This window comes from Myotis yumanensis, unplaced genomic scaffold, assembly GCF_028538775.1.
Source record: "Myotis yumanensis isolate MYYU_CA2020_CCGP unplaced genomic scaffold, mMyoYum1.0.hap1 SCAF_12, whole genome shotgun sequence".
NCBI classification, from domain to species: Eukaryota; Metazoa; Chordata; class Mammalia; order Chiroptera; family Vespertilionidae; genus Myotis; species Myotis yumanensis.
The window spans coordinates 34736145-34757615 of record NW_027223763.1 but is presented as its reverse complement, the minus strand read 5'-3'; the positions used below and the strand labels follow the sequence as shown (position 1 = coordinate 34757615).

At 42.1% G+C, this 21471-nt stretch overlaps 1 protein-coding gene across 5 annotated transcripts in view; it reads right to left on the bottom strand.

Moving 5' to 3' along the window:
• Nucleotides 1-21471, bottom strand: part of TLE1 (TLE family member 1, transcriptional corepressor) — an 87470-nt gene that overhangs the window by 20374 nt on the left and 45625 nt on the right. For all 5 annotated transcript variants that reach the window (XM_070431446.1, XM_070431447.1, XM_070431448.1 and 2 more), the window contains 6 exons: nt 9546-9662; nt 6908-6961; nt 6262-6414; nt 4709-4853; nt 3628-3818; nt 2269-2345 (listed from right to left, as the gene is read on the bottom strand). In XM_070431446.1, the coding sequence (XP_070287547.1) occupies nt 2269-2345; nt 3628-3818; nt 4709-4853; nt 6262-6414; nt 6908-6961; nt 9546-9662 (737 nt within the window). The remainder of the gene's footprint in view (nt 1-2268; nt 2346-3627; nt 3819-4708; nt 4854-6261; nt 6415-6907; nt 6962-9545; nt 9663-21471) is intronic.

The window sequence follows — 21471 nt, the reverse complement described above, 5'->3', positions numbered from 1 at the left end:
AAAGAAGTCACTAATTCATGGGTTGATATGGGAATAAGGCTGTACAGCCCAGATCCTGTTGACAATGGGAGTTCATTTTGCTCTCTGATATTAACTCCATCTTGCTCACATGATATGCACACATCAAACTTGAAAGATAATCCTAAAAAACAGATTTTAATTGTTTTAGACAGCAAGGACCACTCTGATCCAAAGACGAACACCAGTGGCCATTTGACCCAGGGGAGAAAAGCACCCTCCTATGGGAGTCACAGCTTTGTCCCTGTGCCACTGTCCTTATCTCTGGGAGCCTCATAGCCTGTTTACACTGCTGTAAGCACAAACCCAAAGTGCTCACAAGCCACGCACAGGAATATTTTGGCTCTAATAAGCATGACACCAGTATTGTTGTTCACTGAAGGTTTAATCTTTGTGTCCAATCACGTTATTGACATACACAACACTGTATACAAACACACACAACACTGTATACAAACACACATGCACAAATACTGGGAACTAGGTGTCCGTTAACCATCCCCTGCACACCAGCCTTGGAGACCAGCAGTGTAGTTCACACCTCTGCCCACCTTCCCCTCAACTTCCTCACATATCGCATTCAAAGTGGGGTCTTGGCAGCGGGGCACATCTCCTACCAATAACTCTTGAAACTGGCTTTCCTTAATGGTTGGTTGAACTTAGCTTTATGTGCCCATTATTTTCCCAAAGATCCACCAATGACTATGAATTACTGCCTTTTATCACTTGTTTTCCCTTTATCTACTCACCAGACAATAGGACACCCAACAGCTACCCGGCCAGCAAAGCATGTATAAGAAAAGCCCATCCTGGACGCAGGGCCACACACCCAAGAAAACACACCACATAGTAGCTGATGGGAATGTAATCGGAAGGATCTACCAGCTAAGGAAGCATCTGCAACACTGTTCCACTCCCCAAGCCCACTCTTCCCTGGGCCTAAGATGCCACCTTAAATTCTTAGCACCTCTACTAGTTCCTAGTGTAGAGAAAGCCTCATTTCATCATTAATCAAATAACTATGAAACAGATGTTATAATGCATGAAAAGTGAACAACAGGAATCTGCTTTCCTAAAAGCAGGTGATGGGAATAAAGAATTCCATTTTCTCTCATGCTCCTGGTTTAGGTGAAACAAGGCTCCAATAAAAATCACACAAGGGAGGGTGGTGAAGGCCTAGAGCGGGGAGCAGGGGGGGCTAGAAGGAGTCAATGGGGGAAAATATAGGACATATGTAATACTTTCAACAATAAAGATTGAATTAAAAAAAAAAAATCACACAAGGATGACCAAGTTGTTGAATGGGCCACTCAAAATAATGCAATAATAATGTTTGTGTGTCCCTTGCAAACACACAAAAGTAGAATGTAACAAAAATAAACTGAAGGCCTATGACATGTACCTCTATTTAGAAAAATCAACAAAATTGGAACAGGCTTTTCTGCCATCTTCTATCCCAGAGAAAGGCAGAGTACTTGCTAGGAAGTAAGACATATTTCAATTTTGCTTTAAAAAAAAAAATTGAGAACTTTAGGAATTCTTGGAAATCACATTTCTAATTACTAACTATGGAAAGCAAGTGATTTCATGTGACGCTGGAGGAATAACCACCAGGGTTTTTCAAATTCTGAATGCTTTTCTGCCCTTTAACCTGTCTTGCTTCCCCACACAGGCACTCTGCTCTTATAATTCTGAACCTCTCAGAGAATGGCACTTAGCAAAACTTTACTTGGGGGTCAACCTCGGATGTTGGCATCCGACAGAACATACCCTTTTCAAACTCTTGTTTCTACCAAAATAGGGAGCCGTTAGCACTGAGCTGGGTAAAGAGACAACATGTTTCAAATTTCAGAGATTTCAAGAGTTCATGACAGGTTACTGCCCACCACACAGTCCTGTTGGAAGTTCCCCGCAGCTACCCTCTAACCACATGGCAAAGCAGAGCAGCTTTCTGCCGAAAGGTCAAGGGAGGAGGGCCACCCACCCCTGGTCCTTGCAGTGCTCCTCACCCTGTCTCCAACAGTTCTCTCCAGAAATAACGTAATGCATGAGCTCACCCACCGGGAGAAGACAGGGGCATGACACCTACAGGGTGCCTATTTATAGGAAGTGTTAACACTCCTCAGGAAAAGACACTAGAAATCTCCTTGGAAACACCCAGGCCTGTGCTCCCTTTGGAATTCTGATCTGATAATACCCATGACTAAGTAACTGCCTTGAAAATAAAACTGAGAAGTTGGAGGTACTTACGGTTTCCCCCCAGGGATTCCTGCCAGGTTGGGAGGGATCGTAGGTACTCGCATGTGAGGGGGAGGATCAAACCCAACCTGGAAACAAAAGAAGGCATCGCAGACTCAGTTTCTACAGGGCAGGCATTGGTGAACATCTCTACAGATGTCTCACAGGAAACTCAGGTCCCCAAAGCAGCTTAAACAGGAACAGTGGCACAGGTTAGCAATTCCCAGAGGAAATACATCGTAAGAGAAGCAATACAACCAACTCTAAATACTACAAGACACACTTCCTTCTGGGGAGGGGGAATGGAGAGGGATCTCTTGTGCACTGAGCCAGCCTCCCATGGCCAATACGGGTCTGCCTGGTCCTGGCAGCTACACAGCGCAGCATGTTGTCTCAGTCAGCATTTCTCAACCTTGACACTATGGATGTTTTGGGCCAGTTCTTTGTTGGGGGCTGTCCAGGAGAAGACAGGGTATTTAGCAGCATCACTGGACTCTACCCTCAGTTGTGATAATCAGAGTATCTCCAGACATTACTGAATGTCCCTGGGAGGCAAAATCGCCCCCAGTTTCATACCACTGGTCTAAGTTAATCCTTAAGGATTCATACATGATTTTGAGCACCTTAATCGCAGTACTTAGTCCCTCAGCTGCCCACGTGGCTTTAAACTATCCTGTCCTCCACTGCACTGCCCTTCCTGCAAGTGAAACATAAGGGAAGAACCAACAAATGAGAAATGCACATGACATACTGCAAACAACCAAGAGGAAATATTTTCAGACTTCTATTTGCTATGGGTTATAAACTTTCCCCTTGTCGTGATGCAGTCAAGGGCTCCCATTCAATTTTTCCTTTCTGCAGTTTTGTATCTCCCTGGTCAAAAATAAGGCCAGAGGGACAGCGCCCCATGGTTTCCGTCCCTGTTTGTGTTTATGCCTGTTGCATTGAGGTCACTCCTTACACCAAAGCCATTCTATTGGGTTTAAAGAATAATATAGGCATGGAAAGAGAAAGTTACAGCCTCCCAAATATTTTTTCCTAAGAATTAAAGAGGGAAAAAAAATACTCAAGAAAACGAATGAAAAGGCTTCTGTGAGCTACTTGAGTTATTTCATCGCCTTCCAAAAAAAAAAAAAAATCTACTTTGGTGGGAGAAAACCAGATGTCCCCTGAACCGCTAAAGGAGCTCCTAAACACTGCCTTTTTCATCCACAAAGAGAGTAAAGCAAAAAACGTCTGGCCGTCACTGAATGGAGCGGCATGTGGATGAAGGCGAACAAGGCGAAGGCAGGCACGGCGAGGACACTGGGTCTTTGTTTCTGCTTTGTGGGAGCTGCCACCTGGGCCCGCCATGCTCCCAAGGTCACCTACCATGGGGGAGCGCCCGTAGGCCACCACAGCGGCAGCAGCAGCCGCTGCGCTCATCTGCGGGGACATGTTGTGGAGGCTGGCGTAAGCGGCACCGGGGCTGGTCAGCTCGCCGTTCATGCCCGCGTGGGGCACCATTCCAAATGGGGCGGGGTATGGGCCGGGCACTGCCAAGGGCGTCCTCAGGCCAGCCGCTGCAAGGAAGCACAAGGCACACGTGACTCAACTGGCAGCTCAGGGAGAGTTTTTAGTGTTATTCATTAGGGGGAAGGAAAAGAAGGAGGACTGTGGGATGGTGAATCAACTCCAGTTTGTACACAGGATCCCTTCTTCCCCAAAGCTGAATTCATTTGGGAAGAACAGACCCCAGGGGAAGCACTGCCCACACATTTCCTCCTGAGCAGCACTGGGAAACCATGGGGAATTAGCAGCATCCCTGCACCCAATTCACACAAGGCAAACTGAGGTAAATGAAAACCTGGTCCTGGATTTACGTAAACCAAAGCACGGATTTAGAAGAAATATTCTGGAGCCTCTTTTCCTTTGAGCCTTGGGCGGTTACTCTTTTCCTTTCCCAGTGAGGAAGATCAAGTTGGAGGTTATGAGTTTATTCAATCATAGGCTGGAGTCTCATTGAAATTCTCCAGATTTCTACTGAGAGAGAGATCCCGGATTTCTGATGGACCCGCAGAAAACCGGTCCATTGTAGTAAGCAAGGAGTACACTTGGGCCGGCCAGACAGGCCATTTTGGTCAATATTAGCAAACTCAAGACACACAGTAATAGTTTGGGAAGGAGCTTACATTGGGAATAATTATCAGAAACTCGACTGAAGTCCATGGGATTTGGATTATTTGGAAATAAAAGTCAAATGTAAACAGCTAGAAATAGGACAGGGTGAAGCTGCTAAAACCCAAGGATGAACATCTGCTTCTTATCAGGGCTTTTCAAAGATAGGAAGGAGGAAGGCAGGCAGTAACTACATTTTATGTTCCTGGGGAAACTGCGTCACAATAGGAACAGATGACGAATCAAGCTGGGGAAGGACAAACAAAACAAAGCACAAGAAGAGGCGATGCCCTACCCGCCTGGTTAACGAGGGGGTCCATGGCTGGAGGCTTGCCGAGGCCAGAACGGAGGCCTGGAGTGGCACTGGTGCCTGGTGTGGGCATGTCACTCCGAGGCGTCGGTGTGCTGGATTTCAGAACAGGCGTGCTGGCTTTTTCATGCTGGTATCATTAAACAAATTAAATGAGTATTATTTTTAATCCAAGCCCTATTACACAATTTATCACAACAGCAGCTGGAACACTGGGCACCTTCTAGCTACTCCCTCAGCCAATTTTCATAAATCCACACAATGTTGACAGCATTAACTTGTGATCGAGAAATGTTGACCTTTCCTCTTCCTGCCAGAATTAAAACCCTAGCGAGAGAGACAGAACATGATTACACTTCTTCCTCCGCAGGTTTTTATTTTACAAAGTAGTTTTCCATCAGGCTTGTGGACTTTGGATCAAGGCCAAGTCAGAAGGATGACCATCCAGAAGAAAGCTCCTGGTCACTCAGAAAAAAATGCCGGGTCACCAAGAATGCCAAAGGGAAGACCACTCTTCTAATCTTGCCTTTCGTGGCAGTGGGAGTGAGACTAATGGTGAGACACAGCGGGGCCGGTGATTTTATAAGATGCAAACCAGCATCCCAGAGGCAAAAGCCCTATATTAGTCCCATTGTTGTGTTTGAGAGATATGCCTAAAATGAAGAGATGGTGCTCTGGAGTTAAGCATCACTGCCTGCTTGCCTATATAACCCATGAGGACCATTAGCGCAGGAGTCAAGGCAGTTACAGGGTGACAGAGTTATCTTCTTTAGCCTCTTAACCTTTCATGTCCTTTAAATCCATCTGAGAAGCTCTGTGGTGCAATAGCAAAGAACATGTGCTAGAGAGAGAGACCCCCATCTCTGTCTGGCTTTGGATCTGATGGGCTTTATAAACTGGCAAGTGCCTCAGGCTTCTCTCCCCATCAGAGAAATGGCATGAGAAATGACACTGTGTAAGGATTTACTATAGTCGGTTATGGCTCAGCTAGGGTGAGTTAAGAGATGACACACTCCATAGTGTTTGCTGTCGACTGAAAGCACGAACGGGCTCTGCTGCAGCACCCCCACCCCCCCCGCCACCGCCCGCCGCTGGGTTCCAGGCTTCCCCCAGTGCCGCCTGGTGTGCACCACCAAACTGACCAGCAGCCCAATCACAACATGCCCCGACCGCATGGTTCCGTCTGAAACCAGGTGAAAATGTACAGCTGAAGAAAATGAGGACTTCTCAGGACTTAGGAGGTCTGAACTATTTGCTAACTGGGAAGTTTCAGAGAGCCTGTGCTAGGAGCATATCCCCCAAGTAAGAAGGCAAGGAACATAGAATTGTATCTCCCTCTAATCATGGCCCAAAAGAGACAACTGAGAGGGAAAGAGCAACACTGTATGGGAACAAAGAACAGAAGAATGTCACTTTTAAACACTTAAAAATACAATTCTCAATCAGTAAGAGCCCCGCATTTCAAGTACTTTAGGGTCCCCCGGTTCACAAAGAAAACTAAACTGCTAACGAGGCAAGTGAGAGTTCTTATTACTTACCAAGCTCATTTCTTTGGATTTCAAAGAAGTAGAACTTCCTGAAGAGGCGGTGGATGCTGGGCTGCTGGAAGCATCTTTCTTTAGCAGGCGGTTTTTGTCAATCCCATTTTCTCGGGGTGAGTGGGCGGGGCTTGCTCTCGGAGAAGAAGGGTCCTTAACAAGCATAAGCAAAGAGTCCATGATTTTGCTTACAATGGACAGATCCTTCCCTACACACTCTTATTTCCACGCTAATCCTCTAAAAAGTAAAGGGAATGCTGAAAGTCTAGATTTAGGGGACTAGAGGGTATGTGCACTAACACTGTTCTCCTTAAAAGGATGGTATTTGCAAATATACCCGATTAGACACCATAAAGGAAAAAAAAATCTGGGAACAACCATCTCCCTCCTCATGTTCAAATACTTTGCCCAGAGGGCACAGGAAGAAAATGAGCACCAGGGACCCAACTTAGGAATCCAGAATGACTAGGGAAACATTTATTTTAAAGGAAACAGGAGTTCAGGTCCGGTACAGCATGACTGCTCCATCCATGAACAACCATTAAGTTCTCAATGGATAAAGGTGAAAGAAACCAAAGCACTGTGGCTCCACTTCTTTTTCTCACAAGTCACTCTGAACATAAAGTTTGATAAAGAGTGTAGTTACCTCATTAGACACATCTACAACTAAATTGTCATCGCTTTTGTCACCATCACTGTCCTGGAAAAAAAAAATTAAATTCCATTTATTAAAGGTTTGAAGCCCAGTTAAATTTCTATAGTTCTTGATATCAGGCAGACTAAAAAAAACAACACCTGGGGTAAGCCTATGGGCTCCCTTAGAGATTGCCAGCCTTAGGAATGAATCCGCCTTCTCCCGTTCTTATCTGACCGGAGGCTACACAAGCCCCAGGCGGGATTTCTGTTGCAATAGCATACCAGATATATAATCACAGCCTGCATATGAGGTGTGGCACATAGTTGTTTTCAACCCAAATTGCCTTTATAATCTGAAATCCGCATTATATCAGGTCTTTTCTCGTTCAATTTCAAATTATGAACACAATTTCATGTCACTGCTTTTATGTGCATCACCTTGAAGACAGCCAACAAATCTAACGCTCACAAATAATTGCTTATAAACACAAACTTAAACCATGTTCCCATGGGGTGACTCATTACTATAAAAAATATACAGCAAACAAAAAGTAAAAACAATAAAGCTAGTTATTGGCTGGAGTAACATACTAATCTTAAGAATATGAACATGAAACCACCTCATATTAAGAATAACCTTCTTTAGCAACCAGCATAAAATATTTTTGGAGAGATAGAAGGAAGACAGGGTGGTAACAGTGGCGGGCACCAACATCCTGCAGTAGGGCTTTCATCGTCTCTTCATAAAGCCATAGTTTGATAATCAGAGGAAACGCCAAGGTTGCACTGAGTTTGAAAAGGCTTCAGAAAAGCTGTCCAATTTAAAGATATGATCACTCTTCAAGTTTGAGGCAGGCTAAAAAAGGCACTTTACTTTCCTAGCCAAAAGGCCTGACGTCCTTTGGTGCAAAATAATACAATGAGCATACAGAAAAAGTAGGCTATCACAACAGGTCCTAATTCCCAAAGAGAAGTAGGCCTGTAGTTTATGACCTCAACAGTCCTTTTCCTGATGTCACTGTCAATTGAGAATAAACAAATAATGTTTGAGAAATATTAGTACAGTGCAAATAGTACCCACATTGGCCTTCTGTGGGACACAAGTCCAGGCTGGAAAGTTACCCTCAGCTTTAAAGTCAGGTCTTAAATGTTTTTTCTAACTGTACCTAGAGCATTACGTGTGGGAGACCTAATTTACTTTCTTCAGTAATGTGTTACTTTAGACACTGTTATAAAAGCACTATGAAATTCACCAATAACAACATAAAATTACCACCAATGAGGAAGCCGAGGCAATTCAAAATAGTGCACTGAAAAATATTTTCATGTAATAAAAGGAAAATTAATACTAAAGAAAACTTGCATTTGCTTAGTAAAGCCCACAGAAAAGCTTAAATATTTCCAGGTGTACAGAACCCAAAGCTAGAGTGGCGATAAAATAGAAGCTAAAAGTGTTTCCCTTTTAGAAAAAAATTTTTTTTTATAGAAATAGTTCATGTAACTGAACTGACAAAAAGTAGCCAACAATTAACTTATTATAACGGATCTTTGAAGTGAGTCCTTAAGTATTCTGTAATTTAAATCTTAGCTTTGTTGACCCTTCTGCCAATATAAACCTTCACAGTACAGTATTCCTGTGATGGGTCCTGAGGCCTTGTCCCAGATTCTTTAATGTCGCTTCAATAAACCCTCAATCACCTATACAATTAGCCATACACGCATGTTACAAAACAGACATGCAGAACTATGGATTGTAGCTCACTCATTATTAAATAACTTAACATACATGAGTAGAACAACTTGAAATTGTATTGGCAAATTTTCAAATTTCTGCATATCATGGACCTTCTCACTAGCTTATTAATAGTTGATGCTATATATAAAAATACCTGCACAGGGCACTGGCTCTGGGCAAAAGATAAGGGGCAAACAATGTGCTGAAAGGCTTGGGCTGGAAAGGACCAAAAACCTGGATTCTTTGTATATTATTATTATTATAGTGCAAAGTGTAGACCAATTCAAAGGACCTCTGACAAAATATCCACCCTAACACCTCGGTTTGGGAATCCTAGCACAGTTGTTAAGAGATGGATTCTGGAGTCAGACCACCTCCAGGCTCAGCCACTAGCTCTGACCTTGGGCAAACCACTTGCAAGGTATGTACTTTAGTTTCTTTATAAAACAGAGGTGATCAGAATAGCATTCCAAAAGGTGTTTTGTGGCACCACAGATCTTACCCTGATCACTTTAGCAGCTGAGGCCCAGGACAAAATGAAAATGCAAGTCCTTGTTCAAAAATTGAGAATGTGAAGATGGCTGAGAGCAGAGCATTAGAACCAAGGGTGAGGCAGGGTCCTTTCACAAGCAGGGCTCTATGCAACTGCACGCCCATGAGGCCAGCCCTGCATTCTTGTGTCTCCGCTTAAGAGAAACTAAAGCAGAAAGCCTAAAATTTAATACTAAGCCTGGCAGAAGGATAATTTACAGTTCTAGAGGGAAATAATATCCTGGTGTAAGACTCTATCCTCTTTATGGTATTATTTTAAGGGCTGTGGATTATCACTAAGATCTTAGAGTACTTTTGTATACTCACTTGGAAAATAAGCAAGTAAGCAACAAATATTATTTCAAGTCCTTTATTTACTTACATAGTGGCTGGAATCCTTATCATCCACCTTTCTTTTTTTGATGTCGTTGGAAAATTCAGGCCCATTTCTGCGTTTATCAGTGCCTCGTAGACTGTCTGGGACCAAGAGGGAATTACTCTGCAAGATAAAAAAAAATTAATCGAAGATTTCTTCCCAGGTCTCTTTGTACACGTGAAAACCCAACCTGAACGTGATAGCTGTTTTAGAAAGGTGATACCAACATTGCCTTTCATTCCATTTAATTCATCTCATCTGAAGACTGAATGGCAAACATTTATACAACTTTAAGTACTTAAAAGGGAGACCCTGACTATGCAATCAAACCATTTTTTCGGGCCCTACTCACTTAAAATGTTCTGTTAACTGTCAGAGAAATGGGAACTTGCTGTCTATATGGGGATGTGTTTTTAGTCTTTCCCACTGCAACTTCCTGGTCAAGAACATGAATGGCCTATGAGTAAATCCTGAGGTTATTCTATTAGACTTATTCTGTGACTGCAAGTCAGAGTGTGTCACTCCTAAAAAACGCCAGGAGAATAGGTGGAATTATCAGCACAGTTTACTAAGACAAATCAACACTTCCTGCAGCAACAATGAAGAAACTCCTTTAAGTTTTTTTAATTTATTGTTGAAAATAAGATTTGATGCTCGTGGCGAAAAGCACTGAAATTTAAGACCCAAAGAGGGAATTTCAACCAGTGGATCTTCAAGTGCCAGGCCAGTTCCCACACATAAAAGCAGGAACAAGGACTAATCTTTTCCACAAACCACACAGGATACTTTCATTTGCATGTGCTGAGTACGAACTGTTGACCCAAAGAAAAGAGGCATTTTAGATATTTGGGGGTCACATGACATGATCTGACAGCTGGTCAATTCCCATCTCCTCTGGGCTAATGCATCAGAACACGTTACAATGAGTTATTTTAAGGGCGGGATTAGCATATGCAAGGGGGCAATTTGTTCAGTGATGTGTTACAGCCTCGAACAATGCTGAGCAAGCTGTGCAAAAACCTCCTTTCACAAAGGAAGATAACCCCAATTTCTGAAAGATGCTGGCAAACTAAGAGGAGGGTGTTCAGGGCCAACAGACAATTATGTTACCTTCCTCTGCCACAATTTAGAAGAGAAGGGTCTGCTGAAAACCTTTGCGTTAGATCATCTCTAATGCCACTGCATGTACCAGGAGCAAATCATTTACATATATTTTTAACCACCCTGGGTACCTAACTAGCCTGCAGTAATCAGCCAGGTGGCTGGCTCTCAGACCTCCTAGGTGACAACTGTGGACCACACCATAGGGGCCTCCACAGCTTAACCACGTGCAGGAAAAAAGAAAAACTAGGAACCAGAAGGCAGCCTGATGCCTCTCTGCTTACTTCGGGGGCTGACTCCGACCTTCGTTGAGCTGAGCTTTTCATTCATGACTGTTCACGCTACACAAAAGCCAGGAGGCTTACAGAAAAACAGGGGACTACTGCAATTCAATATAAAGAAGCTCATACTACTGTCTTTAGCACAGGGTGGGGGACTAAAAGGTGAGCTGGCTGGGTCCTTGAACTACCTTGGTAAATGTCTGCTAAAAATTAACCCCTCCAACCCAGAGCCACTCAAAATGCCTGACAAGATGCAGAGCCTAACTAAAAGTACAAAGTGCAAACATGCACTCAGAAAAGCTGAGCCTCAGAGGCGAGTAGCAGCTTGCACTGAAGTATAAAAAGTATCCAAATAGAGCTGTGTTCTAGAATTATACATCAGCCCAAAGTCTCCTCACCAGACTCTGAGCAGAAACAATGGAAGGGCAGGGCTGAACTACTTAACTTCTGCCACATGCCCAGAACCCTAGAGTTGGTGCCCACTGGCAATTTTAAAGTCATCAATGTCACCTTTGTAGCCTTTCTGCTGAATCTAGCACTGGGCATCCAAACCATTCAGTCATTCAGAGACAGCTCTGAATGATCTTATTTTTTTTTAATGATGTTAAGTGGTATTGCGAACACAAAAGTAAACAACACTTGTTAGGAACAAGAGAATTTTTGTTAGAAACAATAGCACTCCTACAGCATGTCAAGTGTTGAGGCCTTCCAACTAAGTGTTAGAAGTTACTACTGGAATTCCCCGCTTGAGCAGCTTGAATGAGGCCTATAATCTGAATGCAGTTTTGAAAAAGCTCTGAGAAGTTCTTCTAAATTTGGACAGGGCTAGTAATTAGCACCCCTGCTTATCTGAAAATTGGCCCCATTCAAATGGCAGACTTGGACTAGTTATGAAACAAAACATCTCATCATACCTTTGATGTTGTAAAACTGATTTGAAACAGGTGGTGAAGAATGTGGGCTGGAAAGGCCGAGAGCCACTGTGTGGAGCCAGTGGGTTCCTGGCTCCCGCTGTAGGCCCACCAAAAACGGACCACCTCCTTTTACCCTTGTCCCCAGGAACCCAGTTTTCTGTGTGTAATTGCCCCTGACAACCTCCTGGCTCTGACGCTGCCTTCATTGTTGTTCTTGATTTAGGCAAATAGTTCCTGTCTAATGAACTTCACGTCAACAACAATAACTTCTTTGTTAACTACTGCCTAGGAGACCCCAAGCTTTGTGGTTCCTTCATTTGCTCCCCAGGAGCCCAACAAAAAGACTTCGCAGGTATTTCCGGATGTCTCATGAGACCATGAGTCTTGTTGTGTTTTCCCCCCATGCACCATCCAATGGCTCAGAGGTGGAACACAGCCATTTTGATGGTCATTATGAGCAGTTTTATACATATTTTAAGAATGAAGAGATTATACCTGGGCACTAACTTAATATCCTTTGGATCCTTCAAAATTTAGGGTTCTGTCTTGATCTGTTAGAGTTTGACTAGGATAAGTCAGAATCACCCTTCATATTAGGATTTAATCAACATTTAAGAAGAGGCTATGGCACAAGAATGAAACTGGGGCTACTTTGCTTTGTTGTTATTTAAAAACTCATGCATTCTAAACACAGAAGAAAATTAGAATTCAACCTTTGAAGAGGCTAGAGCAACCTTAAAGACATACTGTTCATCCCCTTCATCCCCTCATTTTACCTGGAGGATGCCCAGCGAGGGAGTTGATGTGCCTGAACGCAATGAGCTCTTCCCACTAAGTCAAAGTGCCACCACGCCCAGAAGAGGGATTTCTAAAAATTTATGTTCTTGCATACTTGGCCCCCAATACTTACCACTTACAAGTCACACTGGCTCTTTAGCGTATGAAGCTTAATTGACCTTCTAATGGACAGAATAATGCCTAATATATGTTGTGTGCTTTCTGTTTCCCCTTCCTAACCACAGACTCACTCTCTCTCTCTCCCTCCCTCCCTCCCTCCCTCACACACACACACACACACACACACACACACACACACTGATTCACTTGGTTGTTTATCCACAATACAAAAAATGTGAACATAAAATTAAAAAATGAACATTTCATAGCCTACTTTAAAGTGGTCTAAAAGTAGTCCCGAATTCCAACATTTACATTCATGAGTCCTACCATTTATAACCCAAGATTCACACAAGAAAAGAACTCAGCAGAGAACAAAGTAGTTCAGGGACCCACAGCACCAGTCTGATGGGATGGCAATCGTGGCAGAGAGTGATCCCACAGGCCTGTTTACCACCACAGACCTCCCTTCCCAGAGTCCATACTTCTAAAGATTTTAATCTACCAAATAGCATTTATCAAGTACAATTCATTTCCAATATTTACTTGCCAAATAAATATTTAATTGTGAATCAGAGATTTTGATCAGCATGAGAACTAGTTACCACACTGACTGATATACTCTAATTCTAGCCAAAAAACTCAATGTTTTATTTCACCTTGCAGCTGGCAAAGTTTAAATACCTGCCAGAATTTTTCAAACTGTAATTATGGGGCAGACTTAGACCACAAATGTCCCGAGGGCTGGGATTTCCACACAGTGTATATGTTTTCCTTTGTTTTAAAATTTTGTTAAGAACAAAACAAAATCACCTTATTTACCTTATGTCTTCTATACGAACTCAAAATAGGAGTTTTAAGCAGCCCTGGGAAGGGGGGTGGAGGGTGGGATATTTAAATCTGAACAAATTAAGACCTGAAAACACATTATGATTTCAAAACAAACTAAATTTCTGAAATCGTGATTTTCTGCACCTTCCATGTTGCAGACAGGGGTAGAGAGCCAAGTAAAAAGATCAAGGGAGATGCATATCCAACCCGTCTCTAAAGAAAATGAACCCCCTGGAATATTCAGTACCAGAGACAGAAAGTGGGTCCAGAAGACCTATTCGTCCAACTGGCATGACTTCCTCTCCTTTTCTCACTGAAACCACACATGAAATGACTAAATGAGGTGCAAGTACAGAGAAAACATGCTCCACAAGAAGTTATGACCTGTCCCTCTTAAGGTAAATCTCTAGAATATAAAATCTGAGTGGGCCTCTTCCCTGACAACAGGGAAACTGTTCGCTATGCAACCTGAGGGCCACTTCTTGCACTAACAGTGATGTAATGGTTAGGAGCTACTTAGAGAGAGAAGAGTAGCAGATCTTCCAATATTACACCAGTGTGCACTCCTTGAGTGGTCAGATCCAGAGCAGCTTCCTAACTGGGTGAACCATGCTTTGTAAAAGCAACACCAGGAACATTCTCTGCTATAGTTCAGTGGAGTCAGGTTTACTAGACAGTTGGTAGAGGGTTTGAACCTACTGAGTAGAAGTAGACAATATATTCTCTTAAAATAAAGCAAAGGTAAACATCTAAATGCAATTATCAAACCATACGTTCATGGAAGAACTTAGCACGTAAGTAGAAGAGTCTGTTGAACCTCAGAGAGCATTGAGTTGAGTCAAAAGAAACGTCAAGATTTGGACTTTGTGTTTGTTTCCTTTATTCTGACTGTTCCGGAGAATGTTGTTTCTATTTCACGCTCTGATTACCCACTCAAGACTGAGAGAGAGACCCAGCTACTTCAGGATACATAAAAACAGTCTTTAGAGTCTTATTCCAAGAATTTTACTTTTCTTTTAGCAATTTAACAGTAACAGTTGTTCACGTATGCGGAGATATTTTGGAAGGCAAACTCCAAAAGATATGAAAGAAGGCAAGTTTAATGAAATGTTACCCTGTCAGTGCTACCGGAACACTTGTTCTGAAGCCCTCATATATCCCTCATCTAATGCAAGACCTCAAAGCAACTCTTCTGCCAACGAAACATCAACCTGGAAGCCACCAGCAGCAAATCTGAAAGGAAAAACCTCTCATGGATACAGCAAAAGCTAGACAGGTTTCCCTAATGTGAAAATAATGTACATTATTCAAATGGATTTCTTTAGCTGCCATGCTGATTCCCCTAGGGAACGTTCTCCTCCCCGCAGGAAAAGTGTTTGTGTCAGAGGTACAGATTGGAAACGCATGACACCTCATTTATCCTCCGTTACACTGAGGCAGTGGGAACCTAATTTGCTAGCACACTCTACACTGACAATTAACTTCTCGGTGAACATTAAAACAATTAGGCAACGACGCACCCCATCACATCTGTGTGCTTTCTCCACTGACACCTGATACCAATTAAGTCATCACCCCACGCTGTACTTTTTGCTACAGTCCAATTGGTCATTCTCGTATTCTGCCTGGCATTTCAACAAATACATTTTTTTGCTCATAAAACTAACAAGATCCCCACTTGTCAATGGTGAAAAGTGGAAGGAAGTGGAGAAGTGTGGAAACGTGTCCACTTGGCAACCACATCGCATCTCAGAAGCCCTGGCGGTGAAGCGGGTCTGCTGAAGGGCATACATCTATTTTTCATAGTTAAAATGCAAAGTACAGAAAGAACCAGTGTGTTCTTGCATCTTGATCTAGGAACTCAGCACTGTCGGATGTAGAAGGGGGACTCAGTCCGGAGGACTCCCAGGAGAGAACATAGCCATTTAGGAGGCATACAAACCCAGCTGACATTTGGGCTAGAAGAGGTATTAAACCACACGATGTCTTAGGCATCATCCCCTATGCCCCCAGCTTGCCCTTCCACCCACCTTCTCCTGGTAAAGCAAAATAAAATAAAATAAAATAAAAAACTCTTGAGCTGACAATAAATATAATCATTTAAAAATAATTTTTAAATTATTTTTAAAATAATTTAAAATTAACCTTGGTCACAGCAAAATATCAAATCTGTATTTCAAACCTTTTTTAAAAGCATGTTTTCGAGGAACTACTTAGGGGTTACTGTTCCTCTTCTTTCTCCAGCCCCTGATGAGATACCTTCTATTGCAAGACAAGGCCCTGAAACTAGAAAGTACTGGGTCAGGACCTGGCTGTGAGTTATTTGGGTATCTGACAGCTTCCATCCACCCCTCCTTATCTGAAAGTCAGCAGATGCAGAGCCTACTGCCTACTACATTCCAGAGGGAATGAAAAGATTATGGGGCCAACATTCAGGAAAACCTGCTCCAAATGGTAAGCATCAAGTTATCTGTTTACAGAACACAAACTAAGTCTTAAAAAAGGTTTTGGGCCCTAACCGGTTTGGCTCAGTGGATAGAGTGTCGGCCTGCGGACTGAAGGGTCCCAGGTTCGATTCCGGTCAAGGGCATGTACCTTGGTTGCGGGCATATCCCCAGTAGGGGGTGTGCAGGAGGCAGCTGATCGATGTTTCTCTCTCATCTATGTTTCTAACTCTCTATCCCTCTCCCTTCCTCTCTGTAAAAAATCAATAAAATACATTTTTTTAAAAAAGGTTTTGGAAGAAAATATTCTCTACCTATTCTTTGTTGTTGTTTTTGGGGGGGAGAGGGGGAGTAAAGATGCCCTATATTCACTGTGATCACAGTGAGATAAAACCTGTACATTTCTCCAGTCACACACAGGCTCCCATATCCATCTGAACATTTGTCCTGGTCACACACAGGCTCCAATACCCACCCGGTGAGATACAGCATCCACAATAAACAGACACCACCACCACTCTCCTTGCTCCCCGTTCCAGGTGCACACTTCTAACAACCTGGAAACAGCCGGGGCTTTCCTTTCTTCAGGGGTTCACCCTTCTCACGACAGTGACGCCGATTTTCCCAGAGGATCCATTTTTTTTTAAGCACATGGTTTTAAATTCTGTCAAAAGGGGAAATCTGCTGAGGCAACTAACTGCCTGAGAAAACGTCAGTATCTTTCGCTGTGCCTAAATACTGGAATTTTAGATGATGCATCTCATTTCTATCCTTCATTCCCAGGCAATTCAACATGCACCAGGTCAAGATAAAGTCATGAACATTTAGATCAGCGGTTCTCAACCTGTGGGTCGAGACCCCTTTGGCGGTCGAACGACCCTTTCACAGGGGTCGCCTAAGACCATCTTGCATATCAGATATTTACATTACGATTCATAACAGTAGCAACATTACAGTTATGAAGTAGCAACGAAAAGAATTTTATGGTTGGGTCACAACATGAGGAACTGTATTTAAAGGGCCAGAAGGTTGAGAACCACTGATTTAGATGAAAATACCTTCTCCAAGTCCGCGCCTCCCCCCCCCACCCCCCCCCCCCCCCCACCCCCGGCCTACATTTGGTGAATTTGAGTACCATGAGAACAATCAGGGTCACAAAAAGCTGAGATCAGTTCATGGTCCCAACATCCTAAGAAACACCAGTAGCTGCCACCCTGTCACATGGGCCCTAACCTCCACGACTATCTCACCCACTGTATTTTAAAAAGGAAAGGACACCACAAGTAACTTGGCTGAGCATGACTAACAATGCATTTACTGTCTTGCTAGCAGGTACTGAGGGGAGACATGCCTAAAGGCTTGTTCTGCTGTGTCTGAGGCCTTGCTGTTTCTGGTTTCTAAGTCCTCACTTGCAAGGCAGCCCCATCACCACGTTACAGATGACCTGCCTGTGCAGCCAGACTCCCACGGCAGCCTACCTTTGTCCACAACAGGGGTTCTTTCTATCCCACCACCCCCATAATGCCATGGTCCTGAGGAGTCACTGGAGATGACATGAAACTCAAAATTAAAATTTCAGACCAACCATGCCATTTTTCCAGAGAAAGCCTCATGTCCTACTTCCCCCTGTGCTCTCCAGTGCTGGTCGTTTTGAGAAAAAGTGAAAGTGAACTAGGAACTGGTCCTGCCCTACCTTGGCCAATTAACTAGCAAGTAGGACAACTAGAGAAGAAAAACAAGATAAAGACACCACCTTATAGTAAATACAGTGATGGCTGTCATAACTACTCTTAAGTTAGTCCTAAGTATGAACCCGTTAATTATAGAAGCCAGTTACGGGAGTGACAACACAGTCTCTTTGAGAGACATGATCTAATTCTCAACTGCCATTAACTAAGTAAATGTATGACCAGCGGCACTCAACCTCCCTGAGCTTGGTGTATCACTGATAAAATTACTGTACCGTTATGATCTCTAATGTGGATGAACAGTACTTAAGACTTTTCTGGACCAGGAACCCCTTCTGAGAACTTGATGAAAGTTCTCTCTCTTCTCAGAACACACTGCATACAGTTTTTAGAAGGTTCAAGAACCTTCTGAGGCCTACCTATGAAACCTGTCTATGCCCACAGACCCTCTATGCTCTGGAGTCTCTCCCAATTCCCAACCCCCAAGGCTCCTCCCTTTTCCAAATGTTCCAAAGAGTGATCACATGGGTCAGGAATTTCAGTATTTTCATTTAAAAAAAGACCTGACTGTGACATTAAAAGGCACCACTGCAAAATGGCAACAAACATATGCAGTGTCCCAAACAGTGCCGGGCACATAGTAGGTACTCAATAAATATTTGCTAAAGTAATGAGAATTTAAACACATATTGTATGCTATTTTCTTTAAAAAGTATATATATTTTATCAATTTTAGAGAGAAGGGAGAGATAGAAACATCAATGATGAGAGAGAATAATTGATTGGCTGCCTCCTGCACACCCCACCCTGGGGATAGAGCCTGCAACTTGGGCATGTGCCCTGACCAGGAATCGAACCATGACATCCTGGTTCATAGGTCGGTGCTCAACCACTGAGCAACACCGGCCGGGCCTATGCTATTTTCTTAAAAGCCATATGACTCTTAGTCAACTCTCTTATTCCAGGTCTTTCGAGACTTGTTTAAATGATATTTCCTTCAGCCAAAATTTAATATAATTCATCTCTAATTGAAATATCTAAAGTTTTTATTATTACTGAAGAAATAAAGGCCTTTGTTAGGTCATTTAATATTTCTTTGTTCAACAGTAAGTAGCATTCTGATAGTACACTCATGTTAAAAACAACAACCAAGTTTTGCAAATTAGCAAAGCACTAGTCAAATCTTAATTTATAAACAACAGCCATACAGCAACATAAACCTCTTAAAAGTTACTGGCTTTATCATTCATCCCTTTCAGAAACAAGCCACTTACACATAGTGTCCATGTTTTCACCTTGTTCTTAGTGCTTTCATTTCCTGGGTTTAACATTAAAACAGGTTGCATTAAGGCTCGTGTTTTCCTACCATAAAACCTTAAACTAGCAAATGGAATAATTTTGTCACTAAAAAATAAGCAAACATGACCTTCGAACCAGTTTTAGACTTACAGATACAAATTTATACACACTCACATCCCCTCTGGATCTATTTTGCACTTAATATAAATAATGTGTGTTCAATATAGGAAGAAGAGCAGGAAAACATAAGCCTATAGATGGGTCTGGAATTTTTCAGAACTCCTTAGTCTCATCACAGAAGTTCTCAGGGTTTGGTCCAAGAATCCCTGATGTTCCTAGGGATCCTTACCTAACTCTTTGAGGGCAGACTTTCTTCCTATACTTCCAAACAATCTTTCAAAACAGAAAGAATGCAGAAGTTGATGAAAATCCAGCTATCCTTTTTAAACCAGGCACTAAAGACATTTGCAAACATGTAAGACAAAGCCACTCTTCCCACTACAGTATGTTTTTTGAAAATAGTTATTTTTCATTAATGTTACCACAAATTAAGTAGCTCTTTATCTGCTTAAGTGATTTTAAAATTTACTTTCTTTCTAATCCAGAAAAATTTCAAAATATATAACCCACATAAACAAAAGTTCTTTGGGGTTATCAATAATTTTAAGGGTAGAAAAAGATTCTGAGACCATAAGGTTTGAAAACTTCAACTACCCTTAACCCCTCACTGGGTGAAAAGAAACAAGAGCATTACAGAGCAAACTGACTATCTACCAAGTAAAATTCAACTTCATAATTCAAACCACTTTATTAAAGAGATAAGTACTACAATATTTTAGGCATTAATGGTACACATCATCTTATTATCCATTGCTTCTCATATTCAATTTTACACAAAGTTTGAAGAGCTACTTAATTTTATATAACTGCAGCAAAATCCCAACAGTTTAAGTCCCCTCTAGAGACTGAAGTTAAATTAAATGTTTATGCTACAAATTAGTGTAGTTTCCCATTTGATATCATCATCACCTACAATTTTTTGTAACTTAACAATTAAGCAGGAAACACAGTACGTATTCTGAAAATATTCTGAAATTATCATTACTTGTCAAAAATTTCATGTGAAAAAGAAAACATACAGATAACACATCATTTTATATTTTCACAGACTGCTTTATGTATCCACGTTTTGACTTGGATGTTCACTGATTGCTGACGCAACATATGGACTTAAAAACAATCTATGGCTGCATGAAATTCAAGAACCAGTTTGTCCTTCGTTAAGGACCTAACTCATCATCCTTCCTCCATCTCACCATCACTTCTACAATGAATGAAGTTCTTGCTTACATTTTTCAGCCAAAAATACAAGTAGGAGGTTATCAGACACATTCAGAAATATACAAAGAGATCTGAAAAATGCCCCTACTACCTTCAGCATGCAAATCTCTCCTCATTCCTGTCATGCACTGGCATTTCACAGAGGTACATACCATGGTATCTCTTCCACGACTGCCTAGAACTTTTGATGAAACTTTCTAGACTATCTTTTAAGATTGTGGTCTCCTTTCCTTGGTTCCTTGAGAAAGGCCTTGTGATGTATGTGCCTACGTATCCCAAACTACAGACGCATTTCCTCTATTACCGTACATACAGTAAACAAGAAATATACAGTGATTTCAGGTGAAACCATAATACTGAGAATAAAAAGTTAAAGTCCCAAACCTAGAGTAAGTTAAATAAATGACAACATGCAGCACGCTAAAGGACATGGGCTCTCTCAGCATCTTTTTCGTTTGTTCTCTGGTCCAGGATTAGGGATTTTAATTTGACACGCGGCTATATGATGAACATGACAGAAAAAAATGATAATCTACAGAGACACTGAAACAGCAAAACAGAAAGGTCACCTCCACAAATCAAAGTCAGTTTACTTAAGTGTGTACTTTGTGAGGATATTTTATTCCCTAGCTATAATTTTCTCTCTCCCCAACATTTTCCAGAGAAAACTTACAGTACCAGAATTTAAAAACTAGCTACCCCATACTTTCACCATTATCCACTGCTCCCAACACATCCTGATACATAAAGTTTTCCGAGATCTATCTCAAAGAGAATTTCTAAAGTCCCTACTAATTCATCCTGGTTTGTGGATGTGGCTCAGTTGGCTGGGTGTTGTCCCGCCCACCAAAAGGATGCCTGTTCGATTATCAGTCAGGGCACATGCCTGGGTTGTAGGCTCAATCCCAGTGGGGGTGTACGGGAGGCAGCCCATCCATGTTTCACTCTCACATAAATGTTTCTCCCTCTTTCCCTCTCTCTTCCTCTCTCTAAAAATCAATTAAAAACCTTTTTTTAAAAAAAAAAAAAAAAAAAGAAGAGATACATCACACACACACACCACTACACAGAAGAGGGGAAAAAACAAACTTTTCAGAATGAAAACAATTGCCTATCTTCCTCCCAAACCCATAACA